Source organism: Euleptes europaea, chromosome 8, assembly GCF_029931775.1.
Source record: "Euleptes europaea isolate rEulEur1 chromosome 8, rEulEur1.hap1, whole genome shotgun sequence".
In the NCBI taxonomy this organism is placed as follows: Eukaryota; Metazoa; Chordata; class Lepidosauria; order Squamata; family Sphaerodactylidae; genus Euleptes; species Euleptes europaea.
The window spans coordinates 54,421,428-54,446,776 of NC_079319.1; the positions used below are offsets into that span (position 1 = coordinate 54,421,428).

Below are 25,349 nucleotides of genomic sequence, written 5' to 3' on the forward strand. Positions count from 1 at the left end.
CTAACACGTTTATTGTGTCATAAGCTTCATTGAGTAGGGTTGTCATCTTTTAGACTGGTCCCCCGAGCTGTCTCTTTAATATCAGTTTGATCTGCAAACAATTAGCAGGCGATGTTCTTTAACTGCATGCCATGATAAGCTTCACCTGCCCGTTTGTGCTCATTAAACCTCTATGAAAGGGACAGGACTTTTTCTTGCCTGTTTAGTTGGCAACCTTGTTAATGATGAACTGGGTTCCGGCTCATGAAAGATTATTCCAAAATCAAGATGTTAACTTTAAGGTGCCACTAGGTCTTTGAAACAACAAAGAGTCTAGTAGCATCTTCAAAAGGTGCTATTAAACTACGTGAAGGCCTAGAGAAATAATGGTCTCTTCACTTTGCACAAGTAACAATATGTCTGTGACCATACAGTATACAGTAGGGCGGCACAACTCAAACAGCTCCTTGGGGCATAATGGATCTTAACTGAAGTGAAATGGGCTGACCTGTAGCATTGCTTGGCCCCACCCTGTGACATCACCATTGTGAAGAGGAAGCAGGTATGCTTGCGGTCTCTGAGATGCTACAGTTGCTATGACAACAGACTGCCAGAGAATTTAAAATCTCTCAGATGCATCTCTTAGCTCAAAGAACATCTGAGAAACTGTATTCTGACCCATTCATAGGGGAAGGATATCCTCTCCACTCTGTCCCGGATGCTTGTGATTGAAATTCAAGCCTCTCAGACTCAGGCTGAAGTGCCAGTGCCTCCTTCCCCCAGCTTCATGAGGACACTGTGGGACAGACAGCATGGTTGTAGGAGCCACATGCAGAAGAGTCTTGCAGAAGAGTAATACTGTAGTACAATGTTGCCTAATCTGTGTACAGATAAAGGGATGTATGGACTTTATTAATCAACAGAATAAACAATTTTCTCTCTCACTTGAATTACACAAGTGATTTTTTTATAGGGCTGTCAGCCAGTATTGTAGATCTCAACAATGCCATTAAAACCATCAACAGAGGAAAATGTCAATATTGCTATTTGTTGCTGTTAGTAATGGTTCTTCATGAAGGTAACCATATTTCTGCTGTGTGTAAAATTTTAAGAGTTAAAATATACCTCCAGATGTCCTATAGTGCAGAAATATGAGAGCAATAGGGAGTGCCTGATTTGAAACACGTGCTGAATAAAATGTTGAGAATGGTCTTAGATACTCCTAGGAAGAGCTGAGATCAGAATGTTGCCAGCAGAAATTAGGTTTCATTTCTGTCATTGTAATTGATGGATAAAAAGAATGTGCACCTCTAAGTGCAGATGCCTAAAATTTGGCTAAATAAACCAATTCAAACTGCACTAGCTAATCAAAGTAACTAGTTCCAGAAGCTGCTGCAACTGATATGACTTCTTAGTAATTTATTTTTATGAAATTAGGATACATGTTACAAAGCTGTGATTCAAACTCCTTGCAAGATGTTTATATTCAGGGAGATTATCCCTTTGGCTCAGAGGTTATGCTTAAGTATAATTGTGATTTAGCTTACTACCTAGCTATTTTTCCAACAAGTAGACTTTCAAACTAAACCTTTTGCATAAGAGAGGAATATTTCCCGTTAATATTTTACCATAAATTAATATTTGTAGATCTCCTGGCTGCCACCTCCTGCATGCAAAGCAGAGATAGGAGGCTTTATTTGCTGGGGAAAATTGACGGACAGAAGAAGGATGCTTAACCCTCCTACCTACTTGACCACTGGCAATAATACTAGACCTGTATTTCCATCATAAAATATTAGGGTCAAGGGGAGAATTAATATTTCATTTCTGTAGTACTTTTGGAGTACATCTTTTTCTGTAGGTGCTGCTATGTTTTGTTCCCCTGCTTATATCTTGAAGTTAATCTCATAATATCTACTGTACTTGTACCTTCCATGTCTAAAATTCCAAAGCTGGTGTGAGAACGACTGAAACAAAATGGACTCTTTTTCAAGTACCATTTCTTTCCTGCCTTCTAATTTTTCAGCGCTAAACCATGAGTCCCTAAGGGACTAGAGCCAAAGAGCCATGAATAGAATGAAAATAGCTATTACACAAATGCTTACACTTTTTTTTTTCAGAACAGTTCCCATAGTGAAGGGATCTCTATAGGGTTGCCAGCTCAAGGTTGGGAAATACCTGGAGTTTTTTTGGGCAGAGCCTGAAGAGGGTGGGGTTTTGGGGAGGGGAGAGACTTCAATGCCATAGAGTCCAATGGCTAATGCGGCCATTTTCTCCAGGTGAACTGATCTCTATTGGCTGGAGGTCAGTTGTAATAGTGGGAGGTTGGCAACTACTACCTGGAGGTTGGCAACCCTAGATCTATACCATGTTTACTTGGGCAAGAGATTATGCAAGCTGTTATGTAAACACCTGCAAAAACCAAAGCATATTTTTGGATTATCCACCATTCTCAAATGTTCTGCAAAAAAATGTACTTCCATAAGTAGAAGACATTTTTACATGAGGAAGGGCTGTCTGCTTAGTATCATAAATGGTATAAACGTCATAACCATTAATCCAAAGGAGAAGCAAGGAAGGACAGTATTTTCAAGCCACCAGTCCTAATAATGGATAGGTTCGAACATTAACCATTTTCTCTGGATCATGCACATTAATAATAACAGAAATAATAATAATAACAGAAATAATAATAACAACAGAAACAGGATGAACTAGAATTATCCATGGCACACCTGGAATCTGAAATGGAGATTAAGAGTGGCCTGAAAAATGCACACATTTGACTAAAAACATTTGAAAGGTCATGAGGCTGTTGTTCTTGAAACTGGAGAGCAAAGAAAGTGTGAGAGGTTCCTTCATTGCTCTGGGTAGATTCTGTTCCACATACCAGGTAAGAAGCATCTGATTGCAGCATATCAATTGAAGGGCAAGATTTTGGAATCTGCTTTTGGGGATCTTGATGGCTAAGGACACTTAATGGCCATAGGTTACTATTAGAGACATGCTTCAAGATAGGGCTGTCAATTCGGTTCGGCCCGAACTGAAAATCAGCCGAATTTCCCTTGATTCAGCGGTTTTTAGTTCGGGAGGAACCGAACTCAAAACTGGCGGGCAACTGGGGGGGGGCCGAATTCAGCGAGTTCGTGAGTTCGTGAATAAATTCGGCCAATTCGGGGCCGTCAGTAAGCAGCATAACCTTCAGTAAGCAGCATTCTCCTCCCCCAGCCAATCAGTGGCCAAGCTGGGTCTTCTTCTGGCCAATCAGTCAGGATTGAGTACTGGAGGAATCAGCTGATGTGCGGCCGGCCGGGGAAAGAGATAGAGAGAGGGAAATCCTCATGTGTGTGTGAGGGGGTGCTTGTGCACATTTGCTCCTTTCCGTGGCTGCAGGGGGCGCATTTTTTGGGGTACAGACCCCAAACTTTCAGGGGATACTCAGACAATCCCTCTTAAGAGACCACCCAAGTTTTGTAAACATTGGGTCAGGGGGTCCCGAGATATGGGCTCCCCCCTTTTTCTTTCCATGGCTGCAGAGGGCGCATTTTTGGGTGTGCCGACCCCAAACTTTCAGCGGAGCATCAGACAAGGCTTCTTAAGATACCCCCCAAGTTTTGTAAACATTGAGTCAGGGGGTCCCGAGATATGGGCTCCACCCCTTTTTCCTCTCCCCCCTTTTCCATTTTCGTGGCTGCAGGGGGCGCTTTTTTGGGGGTGCAGCCCCCAAACTTTTATCATAGCTTCAGACAATCCCTCTTAAGAGACCACCCAAGTTTTGTAAAGATGGGTTCAGTGGGGGCTGAAATATCGGCTCCCCCCTTTTCTCTTTCTGTGGCTGCAGGGGGCGCATTTTTGGGTGTGCCGACCCCAAACTTTCAGCGGAGCTTCAGACAAGGCTTTTTAAGAGACCACCCAAGTTTTGTAAACATTGGGTTAGGGCCCCCCGAGATATGGGCTTTCCTCTTTTCCCTATTGGGATGAATGGATCACCCTCGAGAGATGCATACATATGGATCTTATATTGGATACAAATGGAATCATATTGGATTACCCAGCCTCCCAGCCCCTCCTGCTGGAGCAGAAGACAGCCACAGTAAGACCCCTTTGGGGGCTTTAATCTATAATTTTTCTTTTTGTGTGTGTGGGAGGGAAAGCAGAGTCTGTGTGTGTGTGTGTGTGGGGAGGGAGCAGTTTCTGTGGGTGGGGGGGAAGCCAAAGGGGGCTTTTGCCGGTTCTGCCTGGGGTGTGTGTTCCCCCTCCAGTCTCTCTCTCCCTGGTTTGAGGGGGGGCTTCATTTTTATTCTTCAGGTTTTTCCTCATTCATAAGATCAGTTAGGTTATTTTGATGCTTGCTCAAAACTGGTTTTCAAATGGTGACTTAAAGAATGCATCTGCCTGGTCCCAAGTCCAATGCAAAAGGAGAAATTCCACCCCTCCTGCTCATTATGCATAGCTAGCTGCCTCTGTCCCTTTCCATGGTATGCAAACTCCCAGGTGTCAGGTGTTGCTTTGCACTGTTGCAAAGGTGTTGCATTGCGTGCTTGTGTTGCTTTGCAGTTGTGTTTTGCAAAATTCTTCACACCTGCCCCGCCCTTTGCATGTTTGCAAAGGTGTTGCTTTTCAGTTGTGTTGCTTTGCAAAGTTCTTAGCACCTGCCCCGCCCTTGCTCTCATCAGCTGTTTGTCGGGGCTGGGAGCTTTGTGCGTGGCCGGCAAGCTCTGCTGAGAGATGCACATTAAGGGTGGGGGGACCCCTTTCAGGGCCCATATCTCAGCCCCCCCTGACCCAATCTTTACAAAACTTGGGGAGTCTTTCAATATACGTCCTTTGAAGCTCTGCTGAAAGTTTGGGACCTCTAAGCCCAAAAATGTCCCCCCCAGAGCCGCGGAAAGGTGCGATTGTGTTTTTAATGGCTTTATTCGGCCGAATTTTTTTTTCCGAACTTTGAATTCCCGCCGAATTGAACGGATCCGAAGTGGGGGAGTTCGGACTTCGGCACGTACCGAACCCACAAGGGCCAAATTCGGCCGAATCCGAACTGTACCGAATTTTAATTTTTTTTTTACAGCCCTACTTCAAGAGAGCATTTTGGGACACAAGGAGTGAGGGCAAATTTATAAAACTGCTACCATGACCATCAAGCTTCAATTTTGTTAGCCTCTTTCTCAATCCCCCTACATTTTGAATCCACAACCAGCTCATTTCTGACACACACATCAGCCCCCAGAAAACACAATTTCCAGGTCACTTTACAGAGTAAAGGAGGCGAGATAGGCAAGGAAATAGGCAAGAGTGGAGACTTCCCACCCTGATTGCGTTACAGCCATAATGGCACACTCACAAACCCAGAGAGATATTCACTGGCACAAACAAAACTCACAAATTAATTTTTTAAGGCAGTGAAAGCTTTTACACCATACTTCAGAGTATTTCATCTCAATCAGGGTGCCTTTGGCTCAATGCCTCTCTTGTTCTTGGCACATTCCTACCTAACAAAAGAGATCCCAATGTCAACAGCAATCTAAGTAATGAGGTTTTCTCCTCTCAAATGACACCCCATATTCCAATGAGGTTGCTAAACCCACATCTAACATACCTCCTTCTCATGCTGACCTTTCCTCCCTTTCCTTATTTCTTTTGGAGGGTGTTCCTAAACCCCACCCCAGAAATTCCTTCTGAGTCAACACCCCTCCACACACCCAATCAGAAAGTTTGGCTCTGACCTTATCAACGTTCCCCTCTCCTTGCCAAGGGCAGGAAAATCAAATGCTTTGTTTTCTATTATCCTGAAATATATCTGGAGTTGCTATAGCTGAACATCAGTGTTCAGATGTTGAGTGATTCCACAGTGCTGTGTAGCTTGAGTTTTGGCTGCTTTGCTCAGTTCTGTCTTGCTGCAAGGCCCTAGCTAGAGGGGGGGTTAGGAGGGCAGCCACCAACCCTATTGTGGCATGTTGAAAGGGTAGCATGACTGCCTTTCCTACAGGAAGAGCGGGCTGGCTAGGAGAGGCAGTTCTGCCCCCTCTATGCATGCCAATGGGGTGGCATCTGCCCTCCTTGCCCCCCCCCAGTTATGGCCCTGGCCTTGCAGGGCAGATTCCACGTTCTTTTCCTGGATCTTAACCTGGATCTGTGCTTGGGTCCCTGCTCCAATCAAACATCCCTCCTAGAAGTCTAAGCCACCCTGTCTGGGCAGTCTGAAGTCCACTCAGATTATCTGCAGCCCCTACACTTAAAAACGTCCCCAGATATCTTCCTCATGCAGAACATCCTCCATATATTTTATTCTGCTGAAATAAACTATTGCTGTTTTTCTAGTATGCCCAGATCATAGGTTTTCCCCTATCCAAATTTCATTCTAAGGTCCATTTTTTTGCCATAGGTCTCTAACACAGAGTATAGTGATCTGAGTCCAGATTTGGACACACTAATGTCAGGCTGCTATCTCGGTTTCGTTATTGCCTCTGTCTCTGTGCTGTATTGTCTGCCCCCCAAGGTCGCATGCCTAAGCCTGGGAACTCAGCTCCTGGGAAACTGTATTCCTGCGTGTAATCTCCCGCCTTTCCTGCCTTATAATATCTCCCAGCTAGTGAGCCTTTCATAGCTGTCATTTTATTCGTTTGCACTGTATGCCTATTTGATCAGTAAAAGCCATCTGTTTGGACTCTATAAGACTTTGTGGTGATTTCTGGTTCTGTGGGCCAAGGGCTGACATTATGACAGCTATCCTCTTCACCGTTCTCCTAGCCAGGCTGGAGCCCAGGGGGGGTTCGCCTGCCACTTGGATGGGAGCTGTGCAGCTCTCCAGGTGATCTACTACCCTGGAGCCCTTCTCAGAGGACCCTACTCTGTTACAGGACTTAATCGCTGAACTTTTCCGGACGAACCGAGAGGTTTGCCGCTTGAGGGGACTGGTACACGCGCAGTGGCAATCTCTTACAGGACGTCTCTGGATGTTAACATCGGAGGATACTGATGCTCGTTTAGATCTTCAGGACTTGGATCAATTACTGGACGATGCCCGATTGGCGACTGAGGATTTACAAATATTAACTGGACTTTTGGATAATCTTATTTCTCGACAAACTCTTTCTACCATGGCGGGAGCCCCGCCGGAGGGTTTTTCCCTGATCCCGGATGCGGCCAGCTGCCAGGCTGAGGCCAAGCGAGTCGCTATTAGCACCGCTCTTCTCCTTGTGGAATGTACAAAGGACACCCCGGTAGCCACCTTGGCTCAAGTTTTGACCCCGACGTTTGGAGCCGAGGCATCCGCACTGGCGGTTCGAGTACAACCTCTGCTGGGCGGGGAACCTGACCCCATACTCTTGCTCCTCGAGACAGAACTTTTGCCGCGCATTACGGCAGAGGCTGCCCTAAGACTTGAGAACGCCAAAGTCCTTGCGGATCAGCAAGCCGCCGAAGCGGCTAGGGTCGCAAGAGAGAGAGAGGCGGCGGAAGCAGCCAGGGCGGCTGCAGCAAGGAATCAGGCGAACGTGGACACGCGCCCCAAGGACTATGTACTGGGACTATCAGGTCTAACCTTTTCCCCGGCGTTTGTCCCGTCGCGTGCGACCCAACGCGCACGCCGTTTGGCTGACCGACGTCGAGACTCAGATGAGTCTGAAGACGAGGATTTATATGGGGATAGCTCTCAATGGGCCACGAGCTTCCGAACCAGTAAGCCTCATCTTACTGGTGGCCCAAGTGAGGAGGTTCATCTTTTACGAGCCCAGAATCGGGAGCTCTCCGACCGTGTTGATCACCTCCAAGAAGTAATGGAACTTATGCTTCACGAGAACAGGCAATTACAACAAACCCTGATAGCTCAGAGACAGCCCGTTCCGATACCGGGTCAGGGGGTACCCGTGCAACCACCTGCTAATGTACCTGCTCCACCCGTGCCTCCCGGAGCTCCTGTTGCTCCTCCGCCCGGACCACCCGTGCAACCGGGTCAGCCCGCGCCCGGTCCTTGGAAGCAACTCAAATTGAGGACTACGTATGACGGATCTCTTGAGACTTTGCCTTGTTTCTTGCATCAAGTGGACAGTTATATGCGAGAACAAGGTCAACTTTTCCCCACGGAAGATAGCCGGGTGCGGTACGTAGCTTCCCTCCTGACAGGCAAAGCGGCTGACTGGATGGTCCTCCAGTTTGACACCCGCTCTCGCGCGATTCGTTCCCTCAACAACTTCATGACTGCCCTGAGAAGGAGGTTTGAGGACCCCTTCCTGGGAGAAAGAGCCAAAACGGAACTCTTACAATTAAAACAAGGCTCTGCTACAGTTCGGGAATTTGCCGATGAATTTCAGCGACTAGCAAGTAAAATTGTAGGTTGGCCCGAGACCACCCTAATCCATCATTTCAGGGAAGCCTTGCATCCTGACATTCTGAACTGGTCTTACATGCGGGGCGATCCCGATACCCTCGAAGGCTGGATCCTATTAGCCGAGGAAGTGGAAAGCCGCCGCCGCTTTATTTCTCTCGTCCGTCAAAAGCACAAGGAGAAGGGTACCCAAAAGCCTCAACCCAAGGCACCACTGCTCGTCCCACGAAATCCCCCACGTCCGCTCCAGGAACGTGAAGCCCGATTTCAGAGGGGTGCCTGTCTTACATGCGGAGAAATGGGCCACTTTGCAGCCGTTTGCCCACGCCGCCAGGAATTATTTCGTCCCAGCACGACAACCCGCGCCCGAGGTCGTCCACCACGCAGAGGCACCGCGGCCACCCGCAGCGCAGCTCCGGGAAGGCCCACACCCTCTGCACTCCATGCCGGGGACCCAGCCTCCCTGCCTGCTTCCAACGACCCCGCCGGGTCTCGGATTACAAGTGCCCCATTGGGGGACAGCTTTCCCTCTTCGGATGAGGAAAACCCTTGGATTTCTCCAGCCTTAAACCTGGAATCTCCCCTCGACTTGTCAAAAAACGGCTCCGGTCTGTGGTGAATGGAGCATCTCCACAGACCTCTCAGGATCTTCCTATCAAACCGAATGCTCCTACCAAAATCAAAGAAGTGGACTCCACCGTCTACGTAGATGCAGTTTTACAACAACTTAACGGAGGTCCACAAATCCCCGTCAAAGCACTAATTGACTCCGGTTGCTGTCGCACTCTCATAAGCGAAGCCACGTTTGCTGCACTCAGAGCCGACTCAGAGGCTTTACCCGCCCCCGTCCAATTTGCTCAAATGGACGGGAGCCAATTCCAGGGGGGTCCAGTTGATCATCGCACCATAGGGGTGGCAATGGGAATTGGTTCCCACTGGGAACAAATAGACTTCACTATAGCCCCTATCCGATTTGAAGTGGTCTTGGGAATTAACTGGATTAAAGGACATAGTCCCAATATTGATTGGGAAACAAACACTATCTCTTTCGCTAGTCCCACCTGCGACCAGCATCGGCAAAACTTTGCTCTGCCATTTCCGCCCGTTCCAGCGTTAACCTCTACTGCCCCAGTACCACCGGCTCTACCCGCTGTATACCGGGACTTTGAAGATGTCTTCGACCTTAGGGAATGTGATGCCTTACCCCCCCACCGGGCCTCAGACTGTGCGATTGAAGTAGTAAAGGATTGCACATTAACCAAAAGTAAGATTTACCCTATGAGCGCTTCCGAGCGCACTGTCCTCCGGGACTTTTTGGACAAAAACCTCGCCAGAGGGTTCATTCGCCCTTCGAATGCCCCAAACTCGGCCCCCGCGTTTTTCGTCCGGAAAAAAGAGGGCGACCTTCGCCTGTGCATTGACTTCAGAAAGCTCAATGCGGTTACCCAGACCAACGCCTATCCTATCCCATTAATATCGGATATTTTGGGACAATTACAGGAAGGCCGTGTGTTCTCTAAATTAGACTTGGTGGAAGCCTACTACCGAGTCCGTATCCGCGAAGGAGATGAACACCTCACTGCCTTCTCTAGCTGTTTCGGAATGTATGAATTCCTTGTAATGCCGTTCGGATTAAAAGGGGCCCCGGGGGTCTTCATGCAACTCATCAATGAAATCCTACATGACCTTCTATATCGTGGGGTGGTGATCTACTTAGATGACATTCTCATTTATTCGAAAACTATGGACGAGCATGTGACTCTGGTCAGGGAAGTTCTACAACGCCTGCGTAACCATCAACTGTTCGCTAAACTAGCTAAGTGTGAATTTCACCAAAGCAAACTCACGTTTTTGGGATACATCATCTCCCACCAAGGTCTTCGCATGGACCCCGCCAAAGTCCAAGCCGTCCTCGATTGGACTCCCCCCACCAACCGTAAGCAAGTACAGCAATTTCTGGGATTTGCAAACTTCTATCGGGGATTCATCCCTAACTTCGCCCAAGTGGCTCTACCCATTACAGACCTACTGAAAACTAAGGGAAAAGTAAGCTCGGCTGCCTTGCCCTCCGCAAAAATCCTATGGACTGAGCAATGCCAAGCCGCCTTTCTGGCCCTCAAACGCCTCTTCACTTCGGAGCCGGTGCTACGGCACCCAGACCCAAATCAAATGTTCATTGTGCAAGTCGATGCTTCCGATGTAGCCATGGGAGGGGCTCTCCTCCAGCAAGGACCGGACGGTCTTCTTCACCCTTGCGCTTACTTTTCAAAAAAATTTGCGCACGCTCAATTAAACTGGCCCATCTGGGAGAAAGAGGCCTCTGCAGTTCATCATGCACTGACTTTATGGCGGCAATTCTTGGAAGGGTCTAAAGTACCCTTTGAAGTTTGGACCGATCACAAAAATCTAGCTGCCCTCACGGGGTCCCATAAGCTATCGGCGAAACAACAACGGTGGGCGGAGTTCTTTGCTCAGTTCCGTTTCACCCTGAAGCACGTCCCTGGGAAGCAGAACGTTCTCGCGGATGCCCTCTCCCGTTTACCACAATATCCGGTAAAACTCGAAAGACCTACCAACTCTCTGTTCACCCCTATGCAACGTGGGGCCCTACCTATGCTGGCTGTGCAAACCCGATCCCAGCATCAACACACCTTCCCTAACTCGCAAGCTCCGCCAGCCCAACCGGCTGCCCAGCCGCCACCGCAACAGACCGGAGTTCCCGCCCCTCCTACCCCTCCGACCGCTCAGCCGCCTGCAGTCTGCGCGCCGCCGCACGTAAGCACTAACCCTATAACTATTCCTCAGATCTCCAGGACCGACGGGGGGGCTCCCTCCAAAATCCCCATCTCCGAATCCTTTTTAACTGTCCTTCGGGACCAGTGCCTTTTAGAACGTTCCGCTCATACCCTACCTCCTGGTGTTTTGGAACAAGGGGGGTCCTGGTACAAAGACTCAAAATTGTATGTACCCAAAGCTCTCCGGAAGGACGTTTTACATTTAGCTCATGGAGCCAAAACAGCTGGGCACTTTGGGTTTCTGAAGACCCTTCACTTATTGCGCAGACAGTTCTGGTGGGGGGGAATGCGTTCCGACATTGACTCCTTCATCCGCAGCTGTCCCGTTTGTGCCGCTGCGAAACGATCGCAGGGCAAACCCCCGGGACTGCTACAACCTCTTGAAACGCCCAGCAGACCTTGGGAAGTGATTGCTATGGACTTCATGACTGATCTCCCTCTCAGTGGGGGTAAAACTGTGTTGTGGGTTGTTACTGATTTGTTTTCTAAGCAAATACATTTGATTCCATGTGCAGGGATCCCCTCTGCTCAGAAACTGGCCTGCCTCTTCGTGACGCATATATTTCGTTTACATTCGTTTCCGCGTAAAATAATTTGTGACCGCGGAAGTGGTTTCGTTTCTAAGTTTTGGAAAGCTTTCCTCAAGTTGGTGGGGGTGGAACAGGGATTATCTAGTGCATACCATCCTCAAACTGATGGTCAAACTGAACGTGTCAATGCTGTACTTGAATGTTATTTGCGTTGTTATGTTAACTACCACCAGGATAACTGGGTGGAACTGTTACCTTTAGCAGAATATGCCTACAATAATGCCATGCATCAATCCACAGGTTTTAGCCCGTTTTTTGCTGTGTATGGACAAGATTTCAGTCCCATCGTTCCTACAGATGATGTAGAGGGGGAGGGGAACCCCGACATTGCCTCCTGGGCACACGCCCTCCGTACCACTTGGCCCTGGCTCGTTAGCAACCTCGACCGGGCCAAACGTAAATACAAAGCGCAAGCTGACAAACATCGCTCCCCCGGGGGTGATCTGCAAGTGGGTGCTTTGGTTTACCTTTCCACCAAAAACCTCCGTTCCACCCAACCGTGCCATAAACTCAGCGCCAAATTCATTGGCCCTTTCCCCATTACGCGGGTCATAAACCCTGTCACAGTGGAACTGGCTCTCCCCAAATCCTTGAGGCGTGTGCATCCTGTTTTCCACATAAGCCTCCTCAAACCCCATGTTGCTTCTCCACGGTGGCATCCGAACCCACCGCCTGCACAGCCCATCATGGTGGGGGGGGAAGAACACTTCGAAGTCTCCAAGATCCTTGACTCCCGTATTCACCATGGCACTCTCCAATATCTAATTCGTTGGAAACATTTTCCCCCTGCCTATGACGAATGGGTGCGCGCACGGGATGTCTCCGCCCCCGACCTCGTCGACGCCTTTCACATTGCTTACCCGGACAGGCCAGCCCCCTTGCGAACTGGGAGGGGGCCTTGAGGGGAGCAGAATGTCAGGCTGCTATCTCGGTTTCGTTATTGCCTCTGTCTCTGTGCTGTATTGTCTGCCCCCCAAGGTCGCATGCCTAAGCCTGGGAACTCAGCTCCTGGGAAACTGTATTCCTGCGTGTAATCTCCCGCCTTTCCTGCCTTATAATATCTCCCAGCTAGTGAGCCTTTCATAGCTGTCATTTTATTCGTTTGCACTGTATGCCTATTTGATCAGTAAAAGCCATCTGTTTGGACTCTATAAGACTTTGTGGTGATTTCTGGTTCTGTGGGCCAAGGGCTGACAACTATGTTCTAGCCAGTTATTGGAACCTACATTAGCAACTCCTAATAGCGCAGGAGCCAGGAGAAATTTCTTTCCTCCTTGTTGCTGTTTAACGCCAAAAACAGAAAAGGAGATTTTTGCCATTTTAATGATGGCAACAAACTATTGGGGGATGTTCCAGTTTTCTCTCTCAGGGCCAATATATTTGCCAACTGATAATACACTTCATGAACCTGACAAAGTGGGCTTTAGTCTGTGAAAACCTATGCCACAAGACTTATTATTCTTTAAGAAGCAGCAAGTGTGAGTCCAGCATATTCAGAATGTCATCTAGCAACAAAGATCGGGGAGGGGCTGTGGCTCAGTGGTAGAACATCTGCTGGGCATGCAGAAGGTCCCAAGTTCAGTCCCTGGCATCTCCAGTTAAAGGGACTAGGCAAATGGGAGATGTGAAAGACCCTGGAGAGCCGCTGCCGGTCAGAGTAGACAATACTGACTATGATGGACCAAGGGTCTGATTCAGTATAAGGCAGCTTCATGTGTTCTGTGAACTATTACAATGTCTCCATAGGGTGTGGAAGGCAGAGGAATCATGATTGCTCTCTGTGTCATTGGCTTGGTTGCTGTAATGTCAGTAAAGGGCATGACATCCCATGGTTAAACAGCTGAGTGCTGAAGAAGACTTGGAAATTATTCAGGTCATGCCTAGGCATGTTTATTTGGAAGTAAATCCCACTGAAATTCATTTGTTTGCACCCTTGTAGGCATGCTTGGGAGGAGGTCACTGCCTTTATAAGGTCAAATACCAATTTCGTCAAATGCCAGAGCAATCATGCTCTGGGCTTTCAAATGCACACAGTTATTGCACATTGATTGTGCAGTTTTATAACACTTCAACAGAATGACATTGGCCAGTCAGAAGACAAATGATATTTTACTGTTTGTCACAAGTGATGGGAAAAGCATGCAAGGTATGATGGCACTCATAAATCTCTGAAAAGCTGTATAGAAGAAAGACCCGGCATGCTAATTTGCATCTAAAGGACAGTTTGGGAGGTGGGCCCCATAAATATGCAGAACATGTGACATCATGTTTGATTGAATTCTATAATTCTGTGGTGCTATTTGGCAGAGCCTGCCTCCAATACAAGGAGCCTTGCTCCAGCAGAACATGACTCTTCTGACAGAGGAAGCCTCTGCCATTAACAGAAGAAAATAATAGAACCCAACCTGTTGTCATGATTCATCATCAACTATTGAAAGCTAACTACATATGATGAATCCTGGACTCCTGCTAGAATTGGCTCAGAGCATCACCACTAAATCAGAAGCATGATTGTCATAGGTGTGCATCCACAGGAATCATTCCAAATGTTGATTAATGGATACAAAAAGTTTGTATCAAAACACTATATCAAAATTGATCCATATGGAGTAGGATGCGAGAAATCAGTTTTTTTAAGCCACATCTGCCAATTCTCTGTAGACAATATATTTCACTGTGCAAAAAAGTCTACAGAATTACTAGATTTGAGTCCAGTAGCACCTTAGGGACCAACAAGGTTTTGGGGGTATAAGCTTTTGAGAGTCAAATCTCCCTCCATCAGGTAGCTGACAAAGGGAGCTTTGACTCTTGAAAACCTACGGTATATCCCCAAAGTCTTGTTGGTCCCTAAGGTGCTGCTGGACTCGAATCTAGCTGTTCTACTGCAGACCAACAATGGCTACCCTCTGAAACTATCTATAGAATTAAACTCTCTGCTATTTAGTTTTACCTGTGTTAGAAGCATGTAGCAGAGAGAAGATAAATTACATTTGCAGACCATGAATGTCTGAGACCATGTCAGGAAAAAAGATAGTTTCAAATGCATCCAGATAAATAAGAAGCCATCTCTGTTTTCATTCTATTGGAACTTCTGTTCAGATTCATCACAACATCAAGCTACATAGCTAACATTGTGTAAAGGGCAGGTGTCCTTCATACAGCAAGACAGATGAAAGCAATTTCCATTCTTACTTGTGACTTTTAAATCCTCACCTATAATAGACTCATGGACAGGCCACTGACAGAAGGATCCAAGTATGACTTATTTATTCCTGGAGAACAAATGTAGAAGGACAGACCTTCCAGTTCTGGATATATAATTCTAACAAATGCACAGGAGACTCCTTTTTCTTCTTCTACTAACAAAGATGTTTTTGTTTGTTTGTTTTGGGGTTTTTTGCTGCATGATAGGTGCATCATGTAACAGATGTAGAGTAACTCTGATCCATGTGTTGAGTTAGATCATCTGACAGTGGTGTATCCTGAACTCTGAAAGGTCAATTTGAGAACACTACAAATATTGGCTACAGTCCATTAACAGGTTTAGGCCCCTTAAAGAGCCATGCAAGACATTCATCACATTTAGAAATATGCCAGTCAACAAAATGTTGAAGTACACTTTGTACAGTCCAAATTACCCCCAATTACTTTCTACACTACAGTACAACATTGGAAGCACATAAAGAAGGTAAATGCAAACTCCCCACAGACTACAAAATTATGGACAAAATAATATCAGTATATCTAATTCTCAACATGGCCCCGTCTGCAGATACTTAAATCTGTGGACTGGGGCCGTGTAGAAAGAAGGGAGATTTTTTTTTTGACAGCCGTGTTTGCAGGAAAATGTGAATAGTTTGAATAAATGAAAATATGAAGGGGGGACCAACAGCTTAACTTGTGACTCAACTGAGTTTCTCCGTACCACTACAGACCTTTCTTCTTCTTCTTCTTCTTCTTCTTCTTCTTTTTTAATGCACTGGCGCGAGGTGCCCTTCATAGTCTGCACTATGTTTTATAACATCCACCATGTGAAGCAACTTAAGTGGCTGCTGTAACATATCCATTGGCTTTGGGCCTTAAGGACAAACTAATTAGGAATCAAATAACCAAGTACTCCCTCTTCTCTACACCATCACTGCACTCCTCACAATATTTGCTGAGTAAGCACATAGCTTTTTATGACATCTGAAAAGGGACATCCTCAATTACACTCACCAGCTGCTGGAGCAGTGGGTCTCCCTCTGACCAATGCATAGAAAAAATGCAGGGTCTCAACATTTATAATGATAGCCACATTATTATAAATGCCAAACAGCAGAGTTGAACCCTGGTGAGTCAAAGCCAAAGATGAGGAGAAAGGAAGTTCTGCACAACCACCAGAAAAAGCAAATATTAGAAGATACAGTACTAATTGTGAAGGTTGAATTCCCATCAAGCATACATTTCCCCATAACAATTAACAAGAGTTTTGAAAGTAACTAGTCAAAGTGTTGAATGGAAAGAACCACATAAAGAGGTTTGCTTAAGATCTTTCCCTCCTCTTTTCTTCTACAGACCCCTGTACCATCAAAACAAACTGGGGGGGGGGAGAGGAACTGGGGAAGGAAAAATGCACAGAAACCTGTTACCTGGAAGCCCCATTGCCACTGCACTGTATTTGGCGGCTGCAGGAGTAACAGGGCTTCCACAGAAAAGAAGTGCTGTGTGGAAGTCTTCGTTAAGGGTTGAAGCACCTTGGAAACTGTGGATGCAGCACAGAGAACTGTCACTAGAGTGGAAAGTCCATGGGGATCAGACACACCACCCATTTTTGCACCTGCAGAAATGCTTTAATCTCACGGAAAAACACCTTTGAACCTAACCTATACAATTTTGTTTCCACAATAATCCAGTTTAGCTTTGAAAACTCAGCATTAAAGCTGCTTGCAGAGGTCAAAATAATATGGCTACTTTACAAAGCACCTAAGTCATAATTTCATCAACACCAGCAATTAAATTTTAAAGGTCACACTCTGAGCACTTAAGACCAAGTAATCACATGCCAGCCTAAATCACAACCACAACAAATGAGGTAATTACTCTTAACAAGGTTCTCTTTTAAATCTGTTGAGAGGGCTTGAACATTGGAATACAATTGCCCAAGGGATTGGGTTTCCACCTCCAACAACAGCTTGCTTCAGTGACCAAACTATGGTGTGTTCTTAAACAATATACAGGTGTCACAATGGGCCCTTGCCAGAAGGGCCACTGAGAGCCAAACTAAAATTGCAGTTTTTTAAGAGCTTTTCCTGCAGCCACACAGCAGCTGCGGAGAATGGCTTCTAAAAATAAAGGAGAGCCCAAACATGTTCGGAATGGTTAGCATTGCCAACCACCAGGTACTAGCTGGAGATCTCCTGCTATTACAATGGATCTCCAGCCGATAGAGATCAGTTCATCTGGAGAAAATGGCTGCTTTGGAAATTGGACTCTATGGCATTGAAGTCCCTCCCCAAACTCGGCCCTTCTCAGGCTCCACCCAAAAAAACTCCCACCAGCAGTGAAGAGGAACCTGGCAACCCTGGGAATGGTGCTGCGGGGTGGGGGGCCTGGCTCCTGGAGTATCTGTGCATGGGGAGCAGCAAACTCAGCGAAATAACTGCCCCCAGCATGGTTTTCATGGGGGGGATGGCTGGGGGGGGGAGGCAGGAACTCTTCCTCCCCCTGTGGTGCTATTCCAAGCCCATTTAGCTCTCCTTCCCCCCCCCCTTTTTTTAAAGAAGACATTCCCAGCAGCTGATGTGTGGCTGCAGGGAACACAAAACTGTAACGTTTAGTTTGGCCATGAGAGCTGCTGACAGCTAATATAATGAACACATGAAGCTGCCTTATACTGAATCAGATCCTTGGTCCATCAAAGTCAGTATTGTCTACTCAGGCAGCGGCTCTCCAGGGTCTCAGGCAGAGGTCTTTCACATCACCTACTTGCCTAGTCCCTTTAACTGGAGATGCCGGGGATTGAAACTTTAACTGGAGATGCCGGGGGCCTTCTGCATGCTAAGCAGATGCTCTACCACTGAGCCACAGCCCCACCCCAAGGCATGTATTTGTGTATTCATAATTATTCATGACATTGGACAGAACATTTTCAGATTTGTCACCTCTGCTTCAGTTTTCCTGACTTCATTGTATTATAAAAGTGTAGTATGGATGTGGAGCCAAACTAGGGCATTATCTGGTACAGAAATATACCACTCCCTTCAAACACTCTCTCCAAATGAAATGCAGCCATGAGGTATGTAACATACCACAGACATGGCACCTGATTAACCCTTCCTCCTCTGGTACTTTCCCAATCAAAATCCTTCTTCCAAGCTAATTTTCCACTCATGGAAAGGACAGGGAAAATATCTTTTTATTGACAGTAGAAAAGCAGCTTGTAGAAAGAGGAATCTGAGTAGAAAGATGGCAGAAGGGAAGAGGGTATCCAGCCCCTCCTCCTGGTCCTCCACCTGGTCTTATAGCCTTCCACACAGGCTTTTAATTTTAAAAAATCAGGATACGATACGTGTCTGTTGTGCAATGTATAATTTGGACCTCAGAAAACCAACAAAAGAGGCAAAGGTGGTGTTACAGACCAAATTCTCCTTTAAATCAAGCCTATTTTGGAAGAAATGTAAAGCAAAATGTAAAATTAGCCTAACAATATTTAAGTGTTCCAGCAAATAAATGCATATAGTTGCAGATGACAATCTCTGATCCTGGTCCAAATTAACAGTTTCATATGAACCTGCATTATACTGAGTCAGACCATCAGTCTGCGAAGGTCAGTATTGTTTGTTCTGACAGGCAGCAGCTCTCCAGGGTCTTTCACATCACCTACTACCTGATTCTTTAACTGGAGATTCCAAGATTGAACCTGGGACCTTCTTCAGGCAAAGCAGATGCTCTGCCACTGAGCCACTGTCCCTTCCCCAAATTAAAGCCGATTGAATTTTTACTACTGAATTCAATGGGCTGTTGTTCCACTATTAGTAAAATAATAATAATAATAATAACCTACCCTCGATATGTTTCGTATCCAAGACGGTAGGCTTCAGCTTTCCTATTGACCAACTCAGATCCAAGACGGTAGGCTTCAGCTTTCGTACTGATTGATTCCGATCCAAGACTGTAAGCTGATGCTCTTTTACTGTGCACTGATGATCCATGGGCATAAGCTTCGGCCAGGTCATGACTGGATAACATAGACTGTTGATCATAAGATGCCGAACCTTGGCGGTAGGCCAGTGCAGCTGCCTGACTGTAGGCAGAAGACCCATGAGTGTAGATTGCAGACTTGCTTTTCTCTTCCTTTTGGTACTGACTTAGGGTGGACTCCAGCTCCTTGTGGCGATACGTACGATCAAAATGCTGATGATGCCTCTGATAGAATGGTAACGACATCCTGGATTCCTCTTAGCTTGCTTTTCACTTCGCACTTGGGACAGACCATAAAAAAGGCAGCTGTTTATGAAGTGCCTGGTTGTCTTATAGAGTCCAATAAAGACAACTAGGAGGAGGTTAAAAGCAACAGTTCTTTATTTAGCTAGACACAGACCTGGGGTGAAATAACCCACAAATAAGATGCAGAGTTACTCACCAGAGAAACAAAGGAAGCTTAGTATCATTTATGCATTTGCATGGGGCAGGCCCATGGTTGCTGACAAGCAGATTGATACACAAAAGCACCAATGCACATTAGGTGTCTACTCCACTCTAATTAGCATAGCCTATAGATATTGCCCGAAGGCGTCTCTAAGCAAGTGCTAGGTCTTGTGATCTTGGAAGTAGAAAACACATTCCTAAGGATGAAGGTAATTCAGAGCTCTCTACTGATGAAAGGCCGTACCAGGCACAGAGAGCATGATTCGTTGGTTCATGGCTCCCGGATGCCAACTTCCCCAAAGCTTCCATGTGTGTGCATATGAGTACATAGTATTTTATACCAGCCCTTATATCTGGGCATTACATTAACCAGCTAATAAGATGAATTTCAGTTACAAACTCCAGAAGATTTCAGTGAATATACGTAATCCATCATATATTGGGGCTGCATAAAATGAATGTGTAGGAAAGATTATATGTGGGAGTCATCCATGATAATACAGGGCAGGGAAGACTGTAACATTTTATTTTATAGCCAGGAGAACAGAGCGTTTGTATCTAAAGAATTTACATGGGCATCTGTGTGTTACCTTGAGTTCTGGTTGAATTATTAATAATTGATTTGTCAACAGAAACGTTAACAGATATAGAGTGCCAATACAACTAGTAGCCAGTACTCAGCCATTTGATCTTACATACAGGATCTGTTGTTTGCATATATTTTTATTGAAAATATTCCTTTACTGCCCCTAAAATGGTGGTTTGTTTCTTTCTGTTGGGAACCAAATGGCAGTGGCATATGCCACAAGTTGCCTATGTGAGGGTCTGTCTTGACCCTTTGACAAATAACAGTGTGCCCCAGAGATCTGTGTGATCGGCCAAAGGCAGTCTGGGCATACTATTAGTTTAGGCCTAACCCACCAGTTCAGAGATACAGTATGCTGTCTCCAACCTAGTCCAGCACCAAGTGAGAGTATACCTCAAATGCCCTTCAGGTGGCAAAAAGCTCTTTCAGATCACATGGGGTTTGGTAGTGAACACTGTTTTTCCTTGCTGAGGCCTGCACCAAGATAAAGTGTGACATAAAATGTTGTGTATGTGTTTAGTAGGGTAGTAAGCAAGGGGAGATTTAGGATCCTAAACCCTGCTCACCCTATTGGCTAAGCAAACGGATCCTATTGGCCCTAAGCCAGCATGTCCCATTGGTCACCGAGAGGGTATTCCCAGGGGGGGAGTGGCCACAGGTGGCCACGGGGGCATATAAGCAGGGCACGTTCAGTGTGTAAGTTAGTTCTGTGCTGAAATCAAATAAAGCTGTGATGTTGAACTCCGTCTCTGATCTCGTGAATCCTTCCCACGCGGACTTAACATAAAACAACTCACGGTGGAGCAGATGATGCTGGGCTGTGCTCTTTTGCCTGGTGGGGACCAGGAAAATCAGAAGCCAGAGCGGTACAGTGTTCAGGGACTAGGGAAACCACAATAAATGAGGTAATCACATTTACCAATGTTTTCTTTTAAATCTGGGTTCAAATGTTCCCTCCTGGGAAATCTTTGACTAGCCACTTCTCCCAGCTTAAACAGGAGGAGGAGAGAACAATGTCTGTTGTCCTGAGCTCCTTGCCAGAAAGCAGGATGAAAATGTAATAGAAGCAGTGCACCCTGTCTTCAACCTTGCCAGCCCGGACAACACTAGAGTAAATTTTAAAGTCTCCTTATTTTCTTTTAGATATTTTTTGAATGTGAGGATGGGGGAGGGAGGGAATGTGATTGCATTCACTGCCTCGTGCCTGACCTCATATGAAGATTGAAATGGGGCCTATACACTTGTACACATGTAGTCCTTGTTGCAACTTTGTATGAATGCCCGACTGATAAGGATAACCCATAGGATCCTGATTCTCTCCTCTACACATTCAAAGAACATCTGAAAGGGACTTAAATGCAAAAGACTGCAGGGTTCTATTTCAATTTATCTCTTTTCTGCACCAAGCGAAGGACCTTCCTTGGCCAAACTGAGTCAAGGTTCAGCAAAAGCAGATGATGTGAGAGGTTTTATGGTGATATGAACAACATTTGGCATGTGCACAAGCCTTCCGTGCTAATATTTCCAGATATCTGGGGCTAGGGTTGCCAGCCTCCAGGTACTAGATGGAGATCTCCTTCTATTACAACTGATCTCCAGCCAAGAGAGATCAATTCAGCCCTAAGCCCGGCTTGCTGGGGATGAGGGCGGGCTATAAATTTGACTCTGGCCACCAAGACTAGATTAATTCATGCCATCATATTCCCTATTACTATGTATGGGTGTGAAAGCTGGACTGTGAAGAAAGCTGATAGGAAGAAAATAGATTCCTTTGAAATGTGGTGTTGGAGGAGAGTGTTACGGATACCGTGGACGGCCAAAAAAACAAATCAGTGGGTTATAGATGAAATCAAGCCTGAACTGACAATAGAAGCTAAAATGACTAAACTGAGGCTGTCGTATTTTGGTCACGTCATGAGACGACAAGAGTCACTGGAAAAGACCGTCATGATAGGAAAAGTTGAGGGCAGCAGGAAAAGAGGAAGACCCAACAAGAGATGGATTGACTCAATAAAGGAAGCCACAGCCTTCAATTTGCAAGATCTGAGCAAGGTTGTAAAAGATAGGACATTTTGGAGGATTTTCATTCATAGGGTCGCCATGAGTCGGAAGCGACTTGACGGCACTTAACACACACACACATAAATTTGAAAAATAAATAAAAATAAATAAATAAATCCACCTGGAGGAAATGGCCACTTTGGCAATTAGACTCTATGGCATTGAAGTCCCTCCCCTCCCTAAACCCCACCCTCCTCAGGCTCCTCCCCAAAAATCTCCAGGTATTTCCCAACCCAGAAACCCTATTAGGGGCATATGCTTGGCAACCCTATCTGGGGCATATGCTTGAAGTTAATAGCAAACATTTGTGTATGTAGGAACAAATGCACAATTGTACACTCTCAGGGCTTGATGCTTTCTTTCTTCTGGAACATTTTATTTAAAAGAATTGTTAAAAATAAGGAAATTAAATATTGGTTTTATCCAGTGTGATAGCTTTTAGGGAAAACCTACAAGAAATACCCTTATAAAAGGTCTGTTTACCTACTGTTACTTTTCCTTTTGTTATGAACACATGGAGCAGGACTCTTTTATTTTTTACTGTATTACAATTAAAATAAAAATTGTCCTAAAAGTATAATAAAAGTATGATAACTTTAATAAAAAATATGATATATTTTACAAATCTGAAATAATTAAAATCATTGGTTCTTGTAGTTCTATCCGGGCTGTGTGACCGTGGTCTTGGTATTTTCTTTCCTGACGTTTGGCCAGCAGGCATCTTCAGAGGAGTAACACAAAACCACGGTTACACAGCCCGGATAACCTACAAGAACCGATGAACTCTGACTGTGAAAGCCTTCGACAATTAAAATCATATTTTAAATATTCAAATATTCAGACTTCTAACTGTGAAATCATGAAATCAGATTTTGTTCCAGACTGGGAATTCCAAAAGTTTATTGTATGTAACTATGCCACATCAATACAGCTGAAAAGATCCAAGCTCTGAATCTAGGGTTGCTAACCTCCAGTTGGAGCTTGGAGAGCTCCCAGAATTGCAACTGATTACCAGGTGACAGAAATCAGTTCCTTAGGAGAAAATGGCTGCTTTGGAGGGTGGATTCTATGACAATATGCCTGAGGTCCCTCCCCTCCCCAAACTCCACCTTTCCCATGCTCCATCCCAAAGAGTTATCAACCTTATCTGAATCCATTTTTTTTACCACAATTTGAAATTAAAATTTGCAAGGTAGACATTTTGAATGTTAGTCATCATATCTGAAGTCTGTGAATTCAAATTCGAATTTTGATTGGTTTCACCTGCACAGTACTTATGCAGTCCTTGTTATGTGGATAGATGGCTATGAATAGATGTTAAAATTTCTATACTACTAACTAGGGTTGCCAGGTTGCCTCTTCACCACCGGTGGGAGGTTTTTGGGGCGGAGCCTGAAGAGGGTGGGGGTTGGGGAGGGGAGGGATTTCAATGCCATAGAGTCCAATTGCCAAAGCGGCCATTTTCTCCAGGTGAACTGATCTCTATCGGCTGGGGATCAGTTGTAATAGCAGGAGATCTCCAGCTAGTACCTGGAAGTTGGGAACCCTACTACTAATGCAGATATAGTCTGGCTAGTCTAATATGCTGAATAGGCTACATTAAGGACCAGCCTTACATCAGTAATTCTCAGCTCTGAAGAGCCACCCACATTTGTTTGCGAACACCTGTTGAGTCCAACAGGAAAGTGAACCTAGATTTACGCCTCTTGCACCTGAGGCTCGGTTCTTGGAAGCTCACCAACAAGTTTTCAGTTTTAACAGTATTATTCATTTTATGAATGCTTGGTAAATCTGTTTTTTTAAAACCCTGTGGTCATTGCCACTACACTTTACAGAAGCATGTACAGTGTGGCAGAAATAGAGATTGTATTTATAACCTAATTCTACAAGTAGTAACATGTACTTGCTTACAGTATTAAAAGACTGAAATATAGAAACTCAAAAAGAATCTTTAGTTAGTACCTCCAGAGAAATTCGGAAGTAAGTAAATATCACACATGCAAACAGAAAGCATTCTAAGGATAATTGTGGCATTCTCTACAGAGAAACCTACACCACAAAACTTTCCTGTACAGTCATTCATTCAAGTCTCATTTGAAAAGTACTTCCGCAATCTATGTTGATAGCTAAAAGTGTGCAATCCTAAGAACACTTTGCTTAGTAGGATTCTGAGAAAGCCCCATTGAATAAAATGGGACTTACTTCTGAGTAGACATGCTTAGGATTAGTCCCTAACAATGAAATCCTAAACAGAATTACACTCTTCTAAGCCCGATGACTGGTAACTCTGCTTAGGACTGTGCTGTCAGTCTCTCACGTTGTTTTGCTTTGTCTCTCAAGCTTAAGATTCCTGCAACTTGCTATCACATCTCACCCTCACCCCCTGCTGAATTCAAATGAAAAAAAGGGCAGGTGTTGGTCTACATTTATAATATACAGAGCCAATTTATCTGAGAAACAATGTCCCTGAACTGGGCATACTTACCAGGAGCCAAGCTAAGAGTGATAAAATTTTGCAGTCTTGAAGGGGATGGATGGGAGACAGATATCCAGCAAAAGTTGAATCCAGTAAAGTGGCTGGCAGGATCAGGGCTAAGGACAGGGCTTCATGTCCAGAACAAAAATAAGGCCTGAAGTCAGTGGAATGTGAAGGCAACAGTCCCGACCTTTTATGGCTGGGAAGGCTGTTAAATATAGCAGCAGCAAAAGAGAGAGAGAGAGGCAGAGAACTATCTCTGTGGAAAGATATGATGACAGCAGCTACAAGGGCTCTCTCTCTCTCTCTCTCTCTCTCTCTCTCTGACCGCCCAGTCCAGTACTGAAGCCTTCACTCAGCTCAAAAAATGACAGTATGGATGTGCAACTGAATTGTAATTGGTTTAAATGAAAAAGGGAAATGTGCTGCCCCACAAACTAAACTTAGAAATAAGTTGCTCGTGTACTAACAGAAGCCAAAGTACAGTTGTGGGATATTAGTCAGCATTTGTGTGCTAAATGGAATGACAGGATGCTATCAACACTTGGGACAATTTATCCACTCTGGTTTCAGGTAAATGATGATGATGATGGAGGACTCTGGAGAGGCAATTAGTAAATCTCAACAATTAAGGCCAAGCTTTGGGTTTCAGTTGATTTGAAAAAGCTTTCTGTGATTTCTTAATGCTTCTTAATTATCTTAAGACAAGTTTCTAAAGTACATTTCTAACCTCAGTGAAGGCATTTCATTAGGTATAAGCAACACAACTAGAATTATGAAGTCAAGGGACTGGCTGGTTAGTTCAATTCAGTATGTGGAATTCAAGATTTCACCTACACATTACAAAGCCCTTGTCTTTGTTGGGGGAACAAAACCATCACACTTGCGATGGAAGTAGTGCTTCTCAGAC

The 25,349-nt window shown here is 45.3% G+C and overlaps 1 protein-coding gene across 2 annotated transcripts in view; it reads right to left on the reverse strand.

Moving 5' to 3' along the window:
• MYOM1 (myomesin 1) overlaps positions 1–24,509 on the reverse strand; it is a 111,850-nt gene extending 87,341 nt beyond the window's left edge. For both annotated transcript variants that reach the window (XM_056854301.1, XM_056854299.1), the window contains exons 1-2: positions 24,449–24,509; positions 18,733–19,149 (exon numbers count right to left, since the gene is read on the reverse strand). In XM_056854301.1, the coding sequence (XP_056710279.1) occupies positions 18,733–19,115 (383 nt within the window). In that variant the 5' untranslated portion in view covers positions 19,116–19,149; positions 24,449–24,509. The remainder of the gene's footprint in view (positions 1–18,732; positions 19,150–24,448) is intronic.
• Between the last annotated feature and the right edge of the window lie 840 nt (positions 24,510–25,349).